At 37.1% G+C, this 23,719-nt stretch overlaps 1 protein-coding gene across 8 annotated transcripts in view; it reads left to right on the forward strand.

Moving 5' to 3' along the window:
• The window catches only part of kcnc3b (potassium voltage-gated channel, Shaw-related subfamily, member 3b), a 72,560-nt gene that overhangs the window by 12,324 nt on the left and 36,517 nt on the right, over window positions 1-23,719 (forward strand). For all 8 annotated transcript variants that reach the window (XR_010529182.2, XM_065258736.2, XM_065258737.2 and 5 more), the window contains exon 2: window positions 2,745-3,404. Coding sequence is in view for 7 of the 8 variants with exons in the window: in XM_065258736.2 (XP_065114808.1) it covers window positions 2,745-3,404 (660 nt within the window). In the remaining variant the exon portion in view is untranslated. The remainder of the gene's footprint in view (window positions 1-2,744; window positions 3,405-23,719) is intronic.

Raw genomic sequence — 23,719 nt, forward strand, 5'->3', positions numbered from 1 at the left:
CAGTGTTGGTCTCTCCTGATCTCTTCAGTTCTCCCTCCCCCTCTTACTGCAGTGTTACTGCTAATGTATATTAGCGTCACTGCAGTCCTCCTCAGCTCACCCCTCTCCTCCTCTCTCTCTCTCTCTCTCTCTTTCACTCTCTCCGTCTCTCACTCTCACTCTCCCCTCCACTTTCCATTTCCCATTCGTTTCTAACAGCATTTCTGCCTCTTGCTATGTTTCTCTTATTTTGCTCAGGTTTCATGTGCCGCATTCACACACATGAAAGTGCACGTGCTGGTTAATCAAACCTAACCTTTTACTCTTTCTCACTTGCATGATCTCTACATATTCTTATTTTTCGTGCTTTTATCTTTTCTCTGTTTTTATTTCTCATTTGAGAGCCCCCCCTTTCGAAAAAAATAAACAAATAAATAAATAACTCGAATGAAACGTCACTGCTTCTGCTGAGCTCTGGTGCTTTACAAACACACACGGTTCAGTGAAAAGATATTAACCCTTTCAGTTCTAGTTCTTCACTTCTCACTTCTGCACATTGTTTAATATTTATGGTTTTCTTCATCTGATCAATACAGCTTTTAATTTACATTCCCTAATTGTTCCCTGAGGCCCATTTAACATTTCCTAAAATTACCAAAACATATTTAAAGCTTTTGTAAATTAGCTCTAATTTTTCTTTTCACTCAAGTAGTGAATATTGTAATTTTTTTTATTGTAATCTGTGTTTAATAATATATATTTGTATCTTTCGTACCCTTAACTAATTTCACACACATTATTTTTGGTTTAAGATTTGGCAACCCTCTCTCTCCAGTGTGCTGCAGTGTTGCTGTCCATGGTGCTGAAATCAGCAACTTCTGTTACTGCATTTATCTGCTTTTCTATATTTTTATATTTATTGCTTTGATTTATTTGCCCTCAGCATCCATTACAATATTTCTCACTTTCATCTTTATCTGTATTTTCACTTATCTGACTTTTTAATGGTTTCTGTGTTAATCCCTCCTTTGGGTGTCCTAAAGTTTCAAATTATCCTATTAGTGAGTCCTATTTATTCACTTGTCCAGTTGCTTATACTATAAAACAAATCAGACAATTTAATATAGTGTAATACTATAAATGCTTTTTATAAAACCTGTAAAAGCTTTCAGCTCATCAAAACATTAAATCATACAGTACACCTATTATAGATTTATGTGTCAGGAGAACATTAAAATAGAAACTTTTTTAACTATTTCTATGAAAAAGTATAACTTTATAGCTTGTGAAAGGAATGGCACCCTATACTACTTTTAGTTTCCAACTATTTCTACTTTTACCACACAATAACCAGGACACATTAAATGTACTTAATCATAACATGCAAAAGAACTACTTAAAAGAGCAAAACTAACCTAAAAATAGTTAGGTTTTGTCTGCGCATACTCATACAGAAATGTGAGTAAACAAAGTCTTACCTATGATTTTGTCTTCTTTTTTGCTGTTTTTCTTGTTTGTCAACGCAGTTCTTTTAGAGTTCACGCACGAGAAAGACAGTCAAAGAGTTTTCACATGCAAAAAACCCTGAAAGTGTTAAAACATCAAAATGAGTAAAGAGAGAAAGTGCTGAAAGAACAGATGACAAAAAGACAAAAAATAAATAAAGTGAGCAGGTGATTAAATAAAAGAAAAAAAAGTGAAAACGCACATGTATAAGAAGAGAGATTTAAAGTAAGGAGTCCGGAGTGCTTCCCAGTGAATTGTGATTCCTTAATGCGGAACTGGAGAGCGAGGGGTGGGGGGTGAAGGGGGAGAAGAAAAGAAGAGGTGGGGGGAATATATTGTAGACAAATGAAGGAGAGGAAAATGGACTTATTACTTTAAAAGCATGCAAAATCAGATACATTTGAAACAGGGACTATCAGTACACCGATGGACGGGATTTGCTGTAAAAAAATAAAAAGAAGTTAAAAGGAAATGCAGAAAGTCAGGATTTTACTGCAGCAAAATTACACACACACACATTCTCTCTCTCACATTCTCTCACGCTCCCCAACCCTTCCCACCCGGTGACGCTTGGGCTACAGTACTGCTGTGTGTGCATAATGAGCATCTCTCTCTCTTTCTCTCTCCCATGCAATGAAGCTGCAGTGAAGCTCTTGACTTATTAGCTGCTTCATTTAAAGAGATAGAGAGACAGATAGAATCTTAATCAGTTGCAAGAGTCGCTCACCCGCAATTGCATCCGTGCACTCACTGGCATTGCTTTGTTAGTTGTTAGCCAAAGGATATTTGACTGCAATAAGGCTGTCAGATTGAAAGACAACATCTACAGTCAATATGATGTTGCTGTAACATGCAGCCCTGTTAAACAAATCCTTCAATTTCATACAATAAATGATTTTTCAAAACTTAACTCAGAAAATAAAACACTACTTATGTGATCTTAAGATCTTGTTTGAGATAAACCATGGGTTATCATCTGGTGTTTATGATGCCATTATTTTCATTGATGTTTTAAATGTTTACTTTTTAATGTATAGCTTTTAAATGTTGAATATTGAATGTTTTAGTGCTATTGTGTCAATGCACATAAAGCGTGTCCAAAAACATACAAGGTCATAGTGTGCACTGCAGTATTTTTTATTTTTTTTTACATCTGCAAGTATGTTTAAGGTATAGATTTGTTAAATGTTATATATACCCTCCATCTTTACCTTTACTAAACATCTCCCCTTTTTCCCCCCAACCCCCTCCCCTCCCAGCCTGCTCCTCTCTACTCCCCTCGCCGCTCTTCTCCCTCCCTTATGCTCAGTTCGGTGTGTGTCTCCTCATTCAAAGGGCGCAAGGGTGGGAACAAGTCGTCCAACAAAGCATGTTACAGCGCCGACATGACTTGCCCGTCGGAAAGCGAGAAGATCGTCATCAACTGCGGCGGCGTGAGGCACGAGACGTACCGGAGCACGCTAAAGACGCTGCCCGGTACGCGGCTCTCGTGGCTCACTGAGCCGGACGCGTTCAGCAACTTCGACTACGACCCGAAGTCGGACGAGTTCTTCTTCGACCGACACCCGTCAGTCTTCTCCTTCATCCTCAACTACTACAGGACGGGCAAGTTGCACTGTCCCAACGACGTCTGCGGGCCGCTGTTCGAGGAGGAGCTCGCCTTCTGGGGCATCGACGAGACGGACGTGGAGGCGTGCTGCTGGATGAACTACCGGCAGCATCGGGACGCGGAGGAGGCGCTGGACAGCTTCGAGAACCCCGAGCCCGAGGTACCGGAGGACGACCCGGCGGTGGCGGGGGACGAGGATCTAAAGCGACTTTGTCTGCAGGAGGACGGCAGGAAGGCGGGCTGGTGGCGCGTTTGGCGACCGAGGATCTGGGCGCTTTTCGAGGACCCCTATTCATCCAAATACGCGCGGGTGAGTTTTCAGCACCACTGAGCGGTGGACAGCTCCTCAATGCAGAAGTGTTACCTAAGCTAAACTTAATGGGATGGTAACTGAAAGATTATAAGTTTGAACCCCACAAGGGTGATCCATGATAGCTATTAAGCCCCTGAGCTTCATCATTAGTAACCACCACAGTATTCAATCAGGTATGCATGCACTGATTCAGCAAGCATCACGTCTTCTTAGTATAAATGATTAAGCCACTGGATGACCATTTGTGCTTTACAATTAATGGGATGGTAACTGAAAGATTGTAGGTTTGAACCGCACAAGGAGTATCCATGACATAAAAAGCTATTAAACCCTTGAGCTTTATTGGTAGCCACCATATTCATCCAGGTACTGTATGCATGCACTGATGGTTCAGCGTCTATCAATGAATCAGGATTAGTATAGTATAGTGTGTTTATGGTTAAGCTTAAAGTGGTTCAGCTTAGTAGGATGGTATCTGAAAGACTGCAGGTTTGAACCCCATGACCTATAGCAACTAATCCCTTGAACTTCATTAAAGACACCTATTTTTTTTTTTTTTTAGAAAAAGTATGCATAGATATTTAGCATCCTTTTACCAATCGACAGCTTTTTAGTGTTTAGCTTAAAGTGGTTCAGCCTAGTGAGATGGTAACTAAAAGGTTGTAGGTTCAAACCCGACAAAGGGGATCTATTTACTTGAACTTTATCGTACTTTATTATTAAATCTTTACCGTGTTCACCCAGGTCAAGTATGCATGGATGCTTATTCAGCCTTAGTATACAAAACTCATAGTATGCATTGCATCTGTTCAACAAACTTTGTAGTGTATTTGAAAATGCATATACTTATAGTATAGTGTTATATTTGGTTTGGTAACTAAAATGTTGTGAGTTTAGCACCGCAATCATTATGCCCTTGAGTAAGATACGTAAAGTAAGATTACTACAGACAGACTAAATGTGTAATAGTATCCTCGCTCAAGTCACTTTGGATAAAAGCATCAATGAAATGACTTAATCAAGTCATTAATAAATGTAGAACCTCTTTGAAAAGTCTTTAACATGTACATTTGTTAGCGCAACTTGTATGTGCAGGTAGTGAAGCATATCGTGGGCTGACAGCTGAAAGGCTTATTGATCTATGAATCATTGTGCTCTGCTATTTCACTTCATACGTTTATGATAAGTGACTGTGGATAAAAGTGTCAGACAAATTAATTTGTGTTTGTAATACATCATAGTGAAGCTGAGTAACTTGTGATCTATCCATGCACTTTGACCTCAGGGAGGTTCAAGGGAGTCTAAATCAGTCAGATAAATCAAGACAATTTAGACAAAAGCAAAATGATTCATAAAAAAAAATTGCTCATGCAAAAGTTGAATGATGAAGCTCAGACCTACAGTATCCACACTAGGGCATCTGTCTCCAGAATCATGTGTTGCACCAACATATCTGCACAGCCTTTAAGTGTTGCACCATACAGTAGCAGACACATAACCACATTTATAGCTCATAAAACCCACCGCTCTTATGAATGTTTAATGCGTGCGATGCTCCACACAGGAAACACGGTCGCCTGCTTGTTAATCGTGTCCTTGGTAATTTTCATTTGAATGCACGCTTGTGTTTTAAAAGCTAATAACGTCCGCTTGTGTTCCTTCCGACGGGATTATAACTGCCGATACAGACTGTTTTACAGAGGAAAAACTGCAGAGATCAGATAGATTTAATAAAATCTAGTTGATATGGCAAGATCGTGATAGACTGTGATTCATATCTTTGCATGGAGACGGTTAAACGCTTGAAACTGAATCCCTTAGTGTGGTGCACATCAGGTGGTATATTCATGTGTGTGTGTGTGAGATAGAGGAAGTAACTTAAGGTTGTGTTACAGGAAATGGGTTTTTGGTATATATTGAAAATCCATGTCCATTTGTCCACATCGTCCCATTTATAGGCCAAAGACATGTGGTTATGATAATGCCTTGTTATGCTTTTCAAGCAGTGCACTTCTTAAAAGCATTTCTCTGCTTTATCCATATTTTTCACTGTCATGCAGAATGTTCATAATGGTTGAACGGTATAGCAGTGTACTAATATGCATACAGTAGATGAGACCTGCCCAATCTCTGTCAGGTGTGTGCGTGCATTTAAAACTGGGTTTAGAGTTTTATCAATGAACACTTGGGAAATGCATCTCCATATGTTGAAATGTCACTTGCAGGTCAATATTCGCCACTGCTTTCTCAGCCACTTTACTGTACAGCCATTGCTTTGTGCACGGAAGCATTAAAATGCAAATGATCACATACAATCTAACGGTTAACCAGAATAGGTTTTTTAATGACACGGATGTTAATGAGCTGAAAGTGAGAGGCCGTATACTGTAAGTAATTCAGTGTATTGATAGCAAATAAGATGTACACACAACTAATGTATACATTTACTTAGCATATTTTCTGATAAAAAAATTTAAATCTATTGACAAGGTTATTGGAAGATTTTTAGCACTGACACAAGAGATAATTATCTCTTCAGCTTTAGGCCAACTGGGCGCAATAACTGGGAGCTGTCGATAACCTTAAAATAGCCAAATATTGACTAATTCATTAACCCAGCCAATATATCGGACTATTAATACAGTTAACATAAAGCTACAACAGAACATGATTGCTAAATATTCTTAAAAATAAAGGATCTATAGAGGGCCGCAGGGATGATGTGTTTTTGTCTTCCGAGGAGGCAAAAATAAAATGTGTGTCGGTGCATCATGGAAACCTATGTGCATCATGTGTCATGTCAAAATATGTGCCTGCTGATACGTGTCAAAAGGGTTCATGACAAAAGAGACGCTCACGTCTCGCAAGAAACTCACTTAACACTAAACTCATTACGCATGACATTAAGAGAGTATCTAGCAAACGCGGGGTCTCTTTTGTCATAAACCCTTACGAAGCGTCTGTAGCAGACACGTATTTTGACATGATGAGCCACACAGATTATGATATTTTGACAAGTTTTGCATTTATGCCTTCTCAGAAGTCATGAAGACAAAAGAAGTCATGAGCCGCCATTTTTGTAGGCTAAACTTGAAGTTAGAGAGACTCTTCTAACACTTATTGCAAAAACATTGCTTAGCAAAAGTTTATGACACTTTTTGTCCAACAAGTTAATCTTCACAGATGGATACAAATTTTATGAATTTTGAAGTGTAAATGCATTCACAAGAAAGAAAATAAAAGTTGCGTTCATATGTTTGACAAAACGTGTCATAAACTTTTGTTAAAACCCACCAACTTAAAAAAATGCACTTTTAAATGTTTTTCTATTAGAAAACGATTCATCAGTGTGTGCGCAGAAACATCCTGTAATTATACAAATCCATCTATTTTTCTTTGTGTTATCTCCTTTAAACCGTCTGCAACAGTCACAAAAACAGGCTGTTGGGATCCCCTATCAATGTGATGTCACACTGATTACGCCCCACCCATGACCGCTCACAGACACGTTCTGGGGATACCAGAGGCTATTTTATATTGCTGATAACACATATATTAGGGCCCTTAAACACAGAGCTTATTTTGTGTGATAATCCAAAAGTCTGAAAACAAATTTACGAGCTTTTTTGTGAGGAAACCAGGGGCCCACTAACTTCCGTGTTAGCCTACAAAAATACGTCATCCTTGCGGCACTCTTATTAGGGATGCACCGATATATCGGCCTATAATCAGTACCACATGGGGTGGTCCTGGACCTCTTAAGCATTGAGGGACTCCCTATCAAGCACAAATATATAAATTAGGGGGGTCCCCTGGTTTTTATTAAAATTAAAATACTACACAAATGTAAAATTCTCGCGCTGCACTGCCACAAAGCGATAATGTCCATTATTCGTCCCAATTTCACAATAAACGAATCCAAAATATGTATAATAAATGTATGTAAAATAAAAGTGCACCTCATGATGTTTTCTGGAGGAATTGACAGATTGTTAGATTTAGATTTAGGATTGGGTTTTTAAAATATTCTTCTTAAACTATTATGTCACACTAATTTGAGGGGTAAAATGTTTAAGGTTTGATTTAAGGATTAATTGGGGTTTCTTGGATTAAAATGTTCATCCAGGACCAACAAAAAATGTTGATCCAGGGTCACATCTTACTTTGTGAAATCACGGACGTACAATCACAACGGACAGATCAGCTGATCAATCAGGGACACAGCGCTTTTCAAATCGATGAGTTTTGTACAAAATCAATGTGTTTGAGGATAGCAGAATATCTGGAGCTACAAAAATTTATGGTATGTGAATTTTGTTTTTGAACCATAAACCATGCAAATATATTTTGTAATATACCAAATACAATGAAACGCACATAGCGATGATTAGTCTAGATTACATTTTATTTTTGCAATTAAAAAGAGCACACTGTAAAAAATACTTTGCTGCCTTCAAATTTTTTGTTAAATCAACTCAGATTTACAAGTCATGTCAACTTACTATTATTTATCTTGACAATAGAGAAGTTGTTCATTATAAAATGAAGTGTTTTATATGACTTTTTTAGCTATATTTTATAAGTTATAACAACTCATCTCTAGTCAAGATAAATAAGAGTAAGTTGAAATGACTAAGTTGATTCAACAAAAAATTTTAAGACAGCAAAGTATTTTTTACAGTGCAGAAAAATGCATCCGTACTCAAGCTGTGTGAATATTTTTAATTTCATGACATAATAATTTGAAACGACGAGTAAAAAGCTAAATTATCCATATGTATCTGTATCGGAAGGGTAGATGGTACAGACATATTGTTTAGTTAAGTCTTTTGTTAACTATTTTAGGTTCTCCAAAAAACTTTTAAGTTAAAGGTTCTTATAGAAAACATTTCTTTTTTTAGCTCGTCAGTTTGTAAGACCTTTTTTGACCACTTTTTGTGCACCAGAACATTCAAAACTGGTCTTTGTCTGGTTGTATGTTTTCATAAAGAACTGTATGAACAAAAGTAGGTTCTACAGACTATAAGAAGGCAAGAAAGTATTGGTTCTGCTATGACATCACTGCAAAGAACCCTTTCAGAACCCAGCATTTGTAAGCATGTAAATCACATGGGTGCTATGATGCAACAGTACTGTATGTCTCTGCTGCGGTCATACTTGTTCGTATACGTAACCTGCATAAGTTACATTTCACTGATCTCACATCTATCAGGACATCAGACAAAGAGAGAGTGATGCAGAAAAAGAGCTGTAGTGAAACGGGCATCTGGAGGACAGGGAAGGAAAGGTGACTGGAAGGATGTTGTTGATGTGATTTAGCGGCGATTCATAGCACGGGTGAAGTGTGTAACATTTATGAGCTGAGTGATAATCCACATGTTATTCATACACACACACAAACGCCCGCGCGCACACACACACACGTGCGCGCACACACACACACACGCACACACATAGTGCCGCAATCCCATACGCAGTCAGAGCTGTGCACTGGAGCAAGAGATTAGAGAGAGACGTTAAGATATACTGGGAATGAAAGAGGGAATATGGGGAAAACAGTGATTGAGGAATGGAGCAGAAAGATAAATGGAGTACGAGTGGACATTTAACAGTGGGAGTGGCTAGAAAGGACAGGACGAGACAGAGGGAGAATAAAAGAGAGATGGTTTATGGACTCGATTTAATGTATTCAATTATGACTGAAGGCATCGGCTGTCCTCCTCCTCCCACTTGCAGCTATTGATTGATCATTTATTGATCGACCTGTCTTTGTTTGTTATCGACACACACACTGTGCATTGTACAGCAAACTGCATTGCAAGTGAAACTGCTCATTGACACTCCTGAAGGTTATTGAGACCGAATCCTCTGATATATGCATTTAAAATAGATCAGTAAACGTTGACTTTAAAGGTTAAGACTAAGATTTATAGATTTGCATTTGATGCACTATGCTGGGTCAAGAAACATTGGTGTATGAATCAAAGCAAATGTGTGTGTGTGCTAACTCACCAGACCACAATTGATAATTTAATTCATCTGCGATAAAAAAGGTGTTGTAAAGACAGAAAGGGTATTTTCTAATGTAACTGTGAGATCATTTATTACAACAACCAGGTACAGGTATCAGAAAGCAGGTGTGAAAAAGGTGTAGATGTATCACCTGGGGTTTTATATCACATTTGAAGGTGATGAGCAGAGATTTGCAGTAATATTGGGCATTAACACATACATATATATACCTTGTCAGCACATAAAGGTAATAAAACACTTCAGAAAATGTACAGAATAATATAAGCAGCACATAATTATTCTTCTCTGTTGTATTCTGGCCATTATGTGTCTGATAAACTCATTTAATTGCTCTTGAGCGCATTGCTATATAAAGAGATCTACAGTATAAAGAGATAGTATCAGTTAGCGTGTTGGTTTTGAAAAATCATTATTTAAGGAAGTGTTGGATCTTGTTTCAGCATTCAATTCTTGTGGATATCAAATGTCATTGCTCTGGTGAAGACCACATAATGCATAAGTTTGCTGATGTAAGCATCTTGGCATATGAAGGTCATGTCTAACAATACGATGCGATTATCCCAGTCTTATCAAGGGTACAGTTGGCATAAAGTCTGCCAACTGTCAACAGTTTTCCTATCCTGTGCAGAGACACGCCCACCCTCAGGGTCCTGGAACATCAATCATCCCACCGGGATGATCCTGTCCCAAACATAGCAGTCTTATTGTGCTTTGCAAACAAATATAAGTTTGACAAACACTACTAAACACACTCATATTGTCACTTTTTATGCTTGCATACTTATACATACTTAAGTTATATGAACACTAATTTGTATGCTTATACACAAAAAACATAATAACAATTATTTTATATCAATTTTTGGTTATTTTTTTTTTACAAGGAGATTCATATTTAATATTAACAATGATCTCTAAAAATAAAAAAGAAATTATTACATAAAATTTTAATTACATGATTTCTACACAATGTAATAAAAAAGTAAACAATTAATATCAATACATTTGCACTTTTACAGACATTTATTTGTGTAGCAGTTTTTCACTATATTTTCAGGCCATTTTAATGTTTTACCCAAGTAATTATCCTTCATTAAAATCCACAAGATTTGATGCAAAAGTACAGATTTAAACTATATTTTTATATTTTACAATTTAAAGGCGGGGTGCATGATTTTTGAGAAACGCTTTGGAAAAGAGATTCGGCCCGAGTACCAAAACACACTTGTAGCCAATCAGCAGTAAGGGGCGTGTCTACTAACCAACATCGTTGCCTGGGTTCCATATGTGTGGGGCGGGTCTATCAAAAGAAGGTCCAGATTCTGTTGGGGTAGGGGCGTGTTGGTTTAGGTGGTTTCAAATGTCAACAATGGCTGTCAGAGATCATGCACCCCACCTTTAATACTATGGTAAGATTTTATCTAATACAGGATTTTTTACGGGATTTTTTTACAATATACTATTAACCCAGATATTATCTTTACTTAAACAATGAAGTAAATGTCACTTAATATTTTGAGTTTTGCACATATACTTACATGAACTAAGATTTTTTAACTTTTAAGTGTATACAACACATTTAACTGAAGCATTCAAGTGGAATGAACTTAAAATTATCAGTACATGCTGTAAGGAATACCCATAATACTATTTCCCTGAATATTTTGATTAGGTCAATTTATGCTTTTTTACAGAATAAGAACTGATAAAACTTTAACTACTTAAATATTTGTTAATAAAATGTCATATAGGTTTAAGCTATTATATTTATAATTTTATAAATGATAATTTTGTTGAAGTCTTCAGGTGATCAGTGTTTACGTGAACCCTGTTTAGCACATTATAGTTACAATATTGACAATTCATGTGAAAAACACAGTTTGTTTGTGTTTATGTAGATACTGACTTATAGTAGTAATTCATCGTCAGTCATGAATTTTGTGTTTTAATGTTATTTATAATACTAAAAGTAACTCATTGTTGAACAGAGCAATTGATGTTACAAATTAGTTCAAATTAAATCAACTTAAAATCAAGTTTACTGAACTTGCTGAATTAAATTGGAATTACTTAAAAATGTTAAGTTAAATGTACTCTTGTTTTAGTTTACATTACTTAAAAAACGTTGTTGCTCTTAAAAAATTAAGCAAATTCAATTTATCTGGGTTTACAAAATAATCAAACATTTACCTGTACAGTACAGTACAAAATCCCATTTAAATTTCCTTTTTCTCCAAGACAGCAGTGAGATTAAATGGAGAGCAGCTGGATTTCATTGAGTTGTGAAACTTTTGATTAGGTATCTAGAAACCAGATTATCTACAGTATATAATCTAATATAATATATATAGAGAGAGGGAGATCCATACTCTTAATAAATTTAAACAATTGTTTGATATCTGTTTCCAATTTTCACCTAAGAAATTTTTGTAATGCTTAAATGAAACACAAGTGAGAAGTGCATGCATCACATCTCCAGAGCTTTTAAAGAGAGTCTGAGCAATAAAAGTTTTATATGGCTATGTACATTCAGTCCTGATCTCATTTTTAGCCGTCCACTGTGATTTTGCACCAGGTTTTCAGCCCTGGACCTTAAAAAACATTCACGTCTGTAGAAATGACAGTATTACTTGCAGCTGTTTGCCAGTCAATTACTGTAGATTTAAATGTATGATTTTTATTGCAACCGTTTGTTCAAAGTTAAATAAACATAAACAAGTCTTTATCTTTACAGATTAAAACTAAAATATTAGCCTCATGCAATGCATTCTGCGAACCAAACTTTGAAGAAAAAAAGAGAAAAAGATTGATGAGGATTTTTGGTTCCCAGAGTGCTTTTGCATGAGACTTTTATTTTGTAGTTTGACTTGTTCAATGCTCATTTAACTTTAGACAAACTGTTGCCAGTAAATAAAATAAATAAATCTACTGTAAGTTGCTGGCAAACAGCTGCATAACTACAGCAAATCTTTTACAGTGTTCATTAAACATGCACACATTGATAAACACACATTCCCACGTTACTCGACCCAGATTTATAGATTTGAATATCTGTTAAATATGCCTCCTCTATACACTTTTATGGTGTGAAATAAAACGCATATAGAAGAAGTCTTAATCGATTGGCCCATGCATAGTTCCAACTGAGATTTGTGACCATTTTTGTAAGAATGAAATCCAGAGACAAGTAAAAGTTGATTATGATGTTTGTTAAATGGATATGGTTTGACTTTGGCCAATTGATAAGATACTTCCCGCTTTAAAATAATTGTTGTGTCTATAGAGTCTGGTTGAACCTCTTTGCCAATCTGTCTCGTGATTCCTCACCTGCAGGTCCACTATGAGTTCAGAGACTCTGGCGCCCTGCTCCATGAATATTTTATTCCCAGTCTTGACGTGGCTTTAGACATCGAGCAGATGAGCTGCTCTTATGTGATGCCTGTGGATTTGGCTTTTCCCAGAGGCTCGCCATCCAGGCTCCTGGTTGCTTAATTGACAAAGACAAGTTTACTGTCATGTTCCACGGGCGAATCAAACAGCCGCCCCCCTCTTTCATCCTAATGTCCTTGACGGGCACTTCAGTGATGGGTGCTGGCACCAGGGCTCCATTGAGAAGCTGGTGTGGAGGTTCATAACTTAATGTTTTGAGGGATGGCAGTGGAAGCTCTCACAAATCATTTTTATCGTCTTTTCTTTAATTTACATTTATGCATTTGGCAGACGCTTTCATCCAAGGTGACTTACAGAGCATTTATGTTTCATTAGTATGAATCCAGTGGTCTTTTAAAAACCAATGTGCCCAGTGAGATGCAAGCTCATCCCCATTTTTAAAACGAAAGAGTTGTTGAATATTGTGAATGAAACAAACATCTCCACATCTTATTGATTGGTTGTAACTCTGCAAGCATTGTTTGAGTTATTCTCTGTCATAACTCCTGCTGAAACCAAAAGATGCCCATTGGGTATTATCATCCTATCACACAGTGACACACATTTTTTCCATCCTCACACACACACACACACACCCTAACTCAGATTTACTAGTATGTGCACTATCGGTCATGGATACTTTACATACGCTCTTCATTCTGGCAAGTGTGAATGATTGGCGCCAGACATTTGACAGTTTCAACATGAGGCGTTTCAGTTTTCCCTGACACAGGTGTGTGTGAGTCAATCTCTTTAGTTTCATGTCTCATCCACTGGGAACCTGAGCTTGGACCTGCTGGGTAATTTCATCTCTGTGATAATTGGAAGTTCCTGTGGTGATGAGATCATATCCTGCTGAGCCACATCAAAACAGCACTGTTGTCTGACACACATAGACTGACATCTTTATAATCTGGGATCATGTTGTCCCGTTCATTAATACAATGTGAAATTTTGGGAATGTACAACTAGGATATGACATCTTTCCCAGTGAACACACATAGTGCATTTAAATTTATGCACTTTAATCTAAAGCAGCTCACATCTAATACACATATACATTTCTTTTATCAGTGTTATGTCAGTTATCACTGATCTACTGGCTGTCCTTCAACGTGACGCCCAACCGATGCGCGACCAACGGCCACCGGCTGAACCAGTTTAATCCGCTTACACGCTTCCTATCCCTACCGTGTCTATATATTATAAATATAAATATTAATTTCTCCCTAGGGTTTTTTTGTCCTTCTAGGATTTTTTCCCATTGGGTTTTCTCCTAGGGGGTTTTTTTAGTCCCAACTTTGGCTTAACTTAGCACTTTACTGTATACGTTACATTATTAATATGCTCGCTTACACGGTTTTTTATCCTTAGCCGCTATATTCTACTTCTTATACTATGTATTGATTTTCAATGTTCTCCTCTACATCTACTCATGTAAAGCTGCTTTGCAACAATTAACAATTGTGAAAAGCGCTATATAAATAAAATTGAATTGAATTGAATTGAATGTGTGTTCAAGGGAATCAAACCCATGACCTTTGCAGTACTATTGCAATGCATCGAGCTTCAGAAATACAATAAATACTGATAAATTGTAAAGCTTGAATGCACTGTAATTTGCGACGGATAAAAACTTCCACCAAATGCGTAAATGTAAATCTTAGTTTTTAGAAAATATGTGATGTAAAGTCCTAATTTTATTTCTTAATTTCTATGCCTATAAAATTTTGTAAATGTGCTATCAGGTGAGTTATATCCTATTTACTGTATATTTATAATATTTATGAAGAGCTCAAATGCAAACTCTCTAAGTGAGTCTGACCTGTTTTCTTGTAAATAAGCATTTTTATTTCTGAATGGCCTGAGGCCAGGATTAAGAGGATTTGAAGTGAAAGTATTTGATAAACGTACAGTATAATGCATGCGGAGATGATCCCATTGTCTAATTTTCGACGGAGGTGGCATTTAGCGACTTTTGCAACCGAACTCCTCATATCTCAATCGCCAAAAAATATATTTTTAAATGTAATTTTATAAAATATACAAAAAAAGCCAAAAAATATATATTTGCTGAAATATATTTTTTAAATATGTTTACAAAAATGTATTCTTGAATACATTTTTGTATATTTTGAAATATATTTTAAAAATAAAAATATATTTTAAATAATTTATATTCACATTGCATTGGAAGAAAACTTTGAATGTTACAAACCTGTTTGAAAATATTTAAATTAAATATATTTTCAACATCAAAAATATACTTTTAATATAATTTTATATTTTATACATACTTATATATTTTATTCAAACTTTAATATTTTGGCCAGAAAAAAAATATTTTGCTGTATGGGTTGTTAAAGCAACACTATGTAGTTTTTTTTACCTTTAAATAATGTCTCTAAAATTATTTCAGTGATAGAACAACTTTTAACTGGACAAATTGTACTGTTGCTGCAACCTGAGCAGCCTCCTAGCTGCTACAAGCACACTCTGAAAGTGGCGGTGGAGGGTAGGAAACACAGCCCCCCCTCCCCCTGCCTGCAGAAGAGTGTCTGATACCAGGCACTGTTGCGCTTTTCAACCACATGGGGGAGCTGTAAGACATTTTTACATGGAAACTACATAGTGTTGCTTTAAACAAGAAATGTATTTGTTCCCCCTAAAATACATTTTAAAATATACTCTCATATATGAAGGTTAAAACTAAATATATTTTCAAAATCAAAAATATATTTGATTAAGCTTTAATTTCTACACAGCATATATTTAAAACATATTTTTGGCTAAAATAATTTATTTTTATCCTGTATTTGTCTTTTATATAAGATACAATTTTTACTTTTTTTAAGTTATGTTTTAGGGCTTTTATGCCTTTATTTAGACAAAATAGTTGAGAGTAGACAAAAAAGTGTTGGGTGGAGATGGGGGTGCGGGATCGGCAAAGGCCACCAGAGACGGGAATCGAACTCGAGTTGCCGTGAGCACACTGGTGCTGCATCCCTTTAACTACCGCTCAAATGGTTGAGCACCTTTTTAGTCAATATATTTTATTGAGAGGAGTATCTAACTGATTGAGCCATCTCTGCCATCTGGTTGAGGTATGTTATGCCAAAAAATCTACGAAATGTCAGAGTGTCAATCAACAGCACTTGTCACAACACTTCTTCTTAGATGGATGTCAGAGAAAAATAAATCACTACTGCCATGTGAACTTTTCTTGGTGAAATTTTGCAAGGAAAGCATATTTTTTTACATATTACACTGTAAGTGCACTAACTTTACAAAATGATGTTACTTGGTGACATGAAAAAAATTGTATGTTTATAATAGTTTTGCAAAAAAACGTGCTCTACCAAAAAGTTGATTTGTCACTTTATGGTAAAAGTAGATAAGATAAGCTAATGTTTTCAGATCATTAATTTCTGTAATCAGATTGTACTGTTTGAAAAAGCATAAAAAGGCACAAAAAAATAAAAAAATTATTAGTGCCCCAGTAGTTTTATTGTTTAATAATAAAATATTGACTTTTACTCTTTTATTGATAATCACCCTTTCAGTCTTTTAATTTTCTAGTGTACATTTATGCATTTGGCAGACGCTTTAATCCAAAGCGACATACAGTACAGTGCATTACAAATTTAGATATTTAGATATTTATTTATTATTTGCTGACTCAGGAGATCTGTGTCCATATCCAGGGATAGGACAATGACAACACACACACATAGCAATGCAATGGCAAAACCTTGACAGGTGGACACTCAGTATGGTTAAGTGATCTCACCATGAAGTTTTTATAAACCTAAAAGAATAAACCATAATCATAAAAAAACATTTGCACTTTTAAAACAAGAATGAATCAGTTTATCATTAGAGATGTCCAAAAAGAGATATTAATAACTTAAGATTTTATTACTAATAAATACACACTAAAATGCATGCATGCATACAGTAGGTACCTGCTATATTAGGCTGTGTATGTCTGTTTGTATGTTTCTGTTGGTTGTGTGTGTGCGTGCATGTGTGCGATGCCATCTGCTCGTTCAGGATAGATGCGATAGATCCCAGGGTAGCCAATGCTGAATTCATCACTTTGACTCATGCACACACATACACACATACAAACATATGTAGATGCAGGTGTATGTTAGGAGTACTTTCAGTGTTTTCCCCTGTTGTAACACGCGTTTGCATGCGGACGACCTTGTCGTTTCTCTTACAACGCAATTTTTGTCACAAAAGCTCTCAGATAGATTAAGGACAAAGATAGAGAGAGTGAGACAGGGAAAGTAAAAGAGGTGAGTGAGTGAATGAGATGAGATGAGAGAGTTTGAGGCAGAGGAGGGGGTGGGCGCTGTGTCGCAAGGACAAACGTGCATGGCAACACTGCAGTGTTTCAGAGAGAATACAAAACAGAGAGGACCTGAGCGCAGTTCACACGCTGCATGCAACAGTACAGGAACCAAATTACACACACACACACACACACATAGACTATAGATTTTCACATTCGTCATTGGTTTATATTGAATGTGTGCAGCATTTGTTAATGTAAAACACACAGACAGTAGATCAAATACAAAACAATCCTTCAGTTTACAAATAACAGCCTTGTGATTATTGGTATCATTCACAGGTTCCTCAAAAAGCACCTGTAACAAGTGTGAATTGCTATTATACAACACTGGCTGTCATCATCACTAACACACACACATATGCAACACACTCGCACACACTCGCGCGCGCGCGCGCACACACACACACACACACACACACACACACACACACACACACACTAACACATACTAACACACACACACACACACTGTCCCCCTGTGACCTTCAGTGTCCCGCAGTGTTCTGTGTTAACATCAAATCACTTTCCCTCTTTCTTTCTCGCTCAATCACTCGTTCTTTTTTTCACTTACTCTTCCCTTGTTTTACTCATTCTGTCTCACTCTTTTTGCACATCTCATTTGGTTTGTTTCTCACTCTTTTATTCACTCTCTCTTGTTTGCTTTCTTTCACTTTTTGTCTCTTTCACTCTCTCGTTCGCTTTATTCACACACCATTTCTTTTCTTCACTTACACTGTCTTTTGCTTTCTTTCTTTCTTTCTTTCACTGACTTTTAATAGCTCTATCACTCATTCTTACACACACACACACACACTCTCTCTCTCTTTTTTGCCATCTCTCACTCTTTTAATCACTCTCTACTTTGCTGTCTTTCACTTTTTGTCTCTTTTACTCACTTCATTTACTCTCACACTTTCTTTCATTCACTTACTCTTATTTTTTCTCTCTCTTTCTTTCTCTTGTTCACTCTCTCATCACTCTTTTATTCACTCGCTCTCTCTCTTCTTCGCTGTCTCTCACTGTTCTCTCTTGAAACCACGCTGTTTCACTTAGTCACCCACTGTTTTACCTTCTCACTTTTCCTATCACTTATTCTCTCTTTCACCCTTGTTTGCTTTCTTTCACTCTTTTATTCACTCCCTCCTCTCACTCACTCTTTCTTTTATTCACTTAATCACTTTTATTTGCTTTTTCTCGTACTCTTTCTTTCACTCACTCTCTCTCGTTTGCTTCCTTTTACTTTTTGTCTCTTTCTCTCACTCATATGCTTTATTCACTCATCCTTTTTCATTCACTTAATCTCTCTTTTGCTTTCTCTTTCTTTTTCACTCACTTTTATTTGCTATCTCACTCTTTCTTTTACTCACTTACTCTCTCATTTGCTTTCTCTCACTCTTTTATTCACTCTCTTCTTCGCTGTCTCTCACTTTTTCTCTCTTTCACCCGTTTCACTCACTCACTTCTTTCTCTCTTTCAGTCACTTTCTCTCATTTGCCTTCTCACTCTTTCTATCTTTCACCTATTTTCTCTCTCTCACCCGTGTTTGCTTTCTCTCAGTCTTTTATTCACTCCCTCCTTTGCTGTCTCTCACTTTTTCTCTCCCACACTGCCTCACTCACTCTTTCTCTTATTCACCCAATCACTTTCATTTGCTTTCTCTCTCTCTCTCTCTCTCTCTCTCTCTCTCTCATTTGCACATGACCCATAGGGTTTACACTTTATTTCTATTTATGTTTTTTAATATTTATACAAACTGGATGAGGAGGAAAATGTGGTGGATGAGGAAGATTAGGATGAGGAGGAAGAGTATGAGGAAGAGGCGGTGGATGAGGAAGATTACTGTATGAGGAAGAGGCGGTGGATGAGGAAGATTACTGTATGAGGAAGAGGCAGTGGTGATGAGGAAGAAGAGTATGAGGAAGAGGTGGTGATTAGGAAGATTACTATATGAGGAAGAGACAGTGGTGATGAGGAGGAAGAGTATGAGGAAGAGGCGGTGGACGAGGATAAAGAGTATGAGCAATTTTATCCAATTTCATGGCACAAGGAAGTAGCTCAGAGCTTATGACGGGTCCTGCTGAGGCCGCAAATTCATTTGCTATTATTTTCGTCAAGGCAAGATAAGCGATCAGGGCTGGTGCTCCAGTGAACTGTTGAGCAAAAGTGCTTTGGGCAACCCTAGTTCGAATTGTGGTCCTTTCCTGACCAAAAAAGACTGGGAAGATGAACTCATGCAGTGATAGGGAAATATGACTGTGAATATGATTATAGTTCATAGTGATGCAACAGAGTTTTAACTTTATGCAAGTGATCAGTGACATCATGCAGCAATAACTAGTAGGAGTCCATGTAGTAGAGGTTACATGATTTGCACTTTACCAGTAAAGTTATAGCTTTTAAGTCAGTAGCATAGCTTGGTTTATTAGGTCTTGAAAGAAAAATGCATGCACGTGTTGATTTTTATTTGTGCTTCTTGAATTTAACAATCACAGTCAACTCACACTTTCACTACATGGACAAAAGGTCTCCCAAACTCCTTTAGTGTTTCACAATATGGAAATAACTTTAGCATATCACTTTAATAACTATTCACTTCGCAGAGAAATATAGAAATAAACGATCGGCTCAATGAGACGAACGTAGACTGTGTGAGTTTAAAGCGATGACTGACTTCTGCACACACGCTGTGAGCCATCGCCTCTTTATTTTTTTTCGTCACACACTGTACGGTAGCGTACGACCCTCTCTGCGTTTCCGTAGATGTGTGAGAATCTGCACACGAGTGTCAACGTGATTGTAATGACGAGCTGTTTACCGCACCACAGCTTCACCACTGTCTCCATGACAACCACTGCGCTAGCATCCCTTCTGCAGTAAAGACCAAAGAAACAGACATCGGACGAGAGCAGCTTTTAACCATACCATGTTATTACTGTGTTATTATACTCACCTTGGGGTACCACGTAAACATTTTAGGACATTAGCAAGGTCCTTTTGAAAATACCACTGTACCATAATGCTGTTGCAGTAAGACTCAATCGTAGTACTATTATAGTGTTAGTGTTATGGGTTGTCCATGTATGTGTGTTTTATTATCAAACTATTTTGTTGGATAACAAATGTGCATGAAGTGACATTAAAGACACACTTCATAGGTGTCACCTTCATCACAGAAATGTTGTTTCTGTATAGAGAAAGGGTCAAATTGGGTACAAATGTGTAACCAGTGTATCAACTGCTTGCTTCCTAGTTTAGCCAATATGGAGCCTTTGAGAGAAAGAGAGAGAGAGCCTGAGAAAGCTGGCTACTGCAGCAGTCTGTAACTAGGTCAGGTTGAGATGAGAGAGAGAGAGAGAGAGAGAGAGAGAGAGAGAGAGAGACTGAGAAAGACGGGGGGGGCTTATGGCATGAGGCAGGTATTTTACATAATTGAGTCATTTATGTTCACCTGTGGTCACTGTTGTTCATGTTCTCCTGATTGCATAGTTACCTTTTTAAGATTAAAGGAAAACGGCATTAAACTGTATAGATAATAAAAATGCAAAATATGCGGAAACAGTTCTGTGAGGACTTTCTAGGGAGGAGATCTCTTTAAAATCTTAAAATTAGCCATGTAAGAACATAGTAGTTGGTTTCCATTACAGATTTGCGCAAAAGTTTTGCAATATTTTCTCAAAGTCAATATTATTGCGAAATTACGGCTTTTTCATTAAATGAAGTTATGCGACTAAAACATAATTTTTTCCTACTGTTATGAGTCATTCTAAAAATGATGGCGACTGATGTTGGTCCTTGGTAGGTTTATGTATATCCAGTCACTGCATTAGTCATTTTTTTAAAGGTGCAGTGTGTAAATTTTAGCGGCATCTAGTGGTGAGGTTGTGAATTGCAACCAACAGCTCATTCCACTGCTCACCCCTCACTTTTGAAATGCATAGAGAAGCCGCCACCGGAAAAACGTGTCATCGTTGGAGACAGCTTGGTTAAAAAATTGTCCGTTAAGAGCTTCTGTACAAACTTGGCGTCACAAAATGGCGACTTCCATGTTAGGGGACCCTCGATGTATGAAGATAAATGTCTTATTCTAAGGTTATAAAAACATAATGGTTCATTATGAAAGGTCTTCATAGACCGTTTCATCGGGTGCACATGCGGTGACGCAATAAGCGTCTGGTTCGAACTTGACTTCCGGTTTCTGTTTGTTTAATGGTCTGACTAGTTGCTGAAACTGAACTCTTAAACAAATACCTTGTAGAAAATAACAAATGTTTTGGTTTCCTACGTGTTGTTTATTGTGCTTGTTATATAAATAAACTACTTTAAAGGACTTTGTTGTTATTTATTCCTCGCAGAGTTTACCGGAAGTTACGTGATGACAACGAAAGCCGCGTGTTTATGTTGTTACTGCTGAAACCGTCTATAGACCCCATATAATATAGTTTTGTATATTATTTTGTATTGGTGTCAAGAGATCCTTTTAAAAATTTCTCACTGCACCTTTAAATCATAGGAGATGCAGGTGTGTTATCCAAGCATTAATGGCAAGGAAGCATAAAAGCATTAAGGGCCACGTATGAGGTGTTTCTGGAAGGATGTAGTATGCAATTTCTTAAAAAAATGATCATGTGACATTTACCAGTTTTGCGCCATTGTTTCTTTTTTAAATTGCATTATGTTGGCGTAAAAACTTTTTGTGATATATGAGACTAATGGGAGATTTTTTGCTAAATTGCTGTCTTGTGTAAGATTTATTTTACCTTTAAATTTACTGTATGCATTTGGCAGACGCTTTTATCCAAGTGCATCAAGGTATACATTTTGTGTTGTCTGGAAATTCAACCCACAAAAAGAAAACATGTGCGTGTAAAGGTTTAATGTAAAGTCTGTGGCCTGTAAAACAACTGTCTTAGATGGAGGGATATATGGAGCAAGCAGATCTTCAGGCTGAAGTGAAGAGGAGCTTTTAACCCCGTGTTCACAATGACCGTAACATCTAACACACATGAAGTTACACGTGATTTTATTAAACAGTAAATGCATTCTTCTGTAGGTTTACTGCTATTTTTCCCTTTCCTTTATATAATCTTTTACTTATTATATTCCTATTTTGGTGTTTTATGTCACTGAGCACATTCTTAGGTTGTAAAGGACAATTTTTACATTAGAAAACTGAAAGGATCACAATTTGGCAAAAAAAAATTGTTTAAGTCACAATACGTTTCCGCCGCTAGAGGTCCCATTTAAAAAACAATATCAAAACCAAACCTTAAAGATGGAATGATACGAGACGTGGTTTTCACTATTTCGAAATGTATGGAAATCACAAATCATGTTCATGGATGAGTTAATGAATTAAGTTTTTTTGGAGGGGATTTTCTGTACTTGCCAATGGATAATCGTGATTTATGATGACTGATGACACAACAGTGGCGTGCTAGATGCTGTATATCTACCACTTCCACATTTGTTAAACACATTTGTGCAAGCGGAAACCGAGGATGACATGGATATTACGTCACTGATAGGAGCCATTGGTTAAATTGAAATTTATATGGATTTAAAAATCATTGGGAACTTTTGGAATAATGTAAGTACCTAGCTGCTTTAAAAAAAATCACACTGCAAGTAGGTCTTTTTTGAATATTTTATTACTAAAAATCTAAAAATGTTAGCAGGCTTTTAGTTAAAGGTATTGCGGAGGATTTTCTTTTTCCGGGTGGATCATCAAGACTATTGGTCCTCCTAGTTGTCAATCAGGAGTGTTGCGCAATTGCATTTTTTTAAAAAGTGGAGAAGGCGGTTCGTTTCTAAAATTCGAGAAAATCCTCCGCTAGACCTTTCAGTGACTGTTGTGTAAATTAAACTGTAAGACTGTAAGAGATGATGTATAAGGTAGAGGTCTTCACGGGTCCACTTAGATCCAAAAACCAGAGGTTGGACTTGAGTGGGTTTGGGTTTAAAAGTTTCATGTGTGCCTCGGACATGAGTCGAGGTATAATATTTACGGCCTCGGGTCTTGGGTAATTTTAAATGAATGTGTTTTTGCCAAACGGACCTGAAAAGACCCAAACTATATTGTGTGTGAGTCCTTGCGCTGTTGACATCGTGTGGTTGGCGGTAGGTTCATTTTTGTTGAGCCAGACCTGTCAATCAATTTTGGCGGTTACCTTGGTGTTGTTGTCAAATAACAAATGAAAATAAATGGAGCAGTGGGTCAAATCGGTTGCGAGGCCACCGTGTTTCTTTCTGTCTGACTGGTGCGTGCAGGGCTGCTGACTGCACACACATCTGTGCCGTTTACATTCAGGTCCAGTCGGGTTAAAAAAATTGCCACGTGGGTTGTGTCGGACATGGGTCTAATTTTCTCAGGATTGTCTTCGGTTGGGTTTTTCTTTAAAAAAAGATTTATGAACGCTGTCTTCCGGTAAAAAGTGATTCGGGTCGGGTACATTTCTTTGGACCCGAGAAGACCTCTAGTGTAATGTAT

The sequence above is a fragment of the Paramisgurnus dabryanus genome, chromosome 22 (assembly GCF_030506205.2).
Source record: "Paramisgurnus dabryanus chromosome 22, PD_genome_1.1, whole genome shotgun sequence".
Lineage (NCBI taxonomy): Eukaryota > Metazoa > Chordata > Actinopteri > Cypriniformes > Cobitidae > Paramisgurnus > Paramisgurnus dabryanus.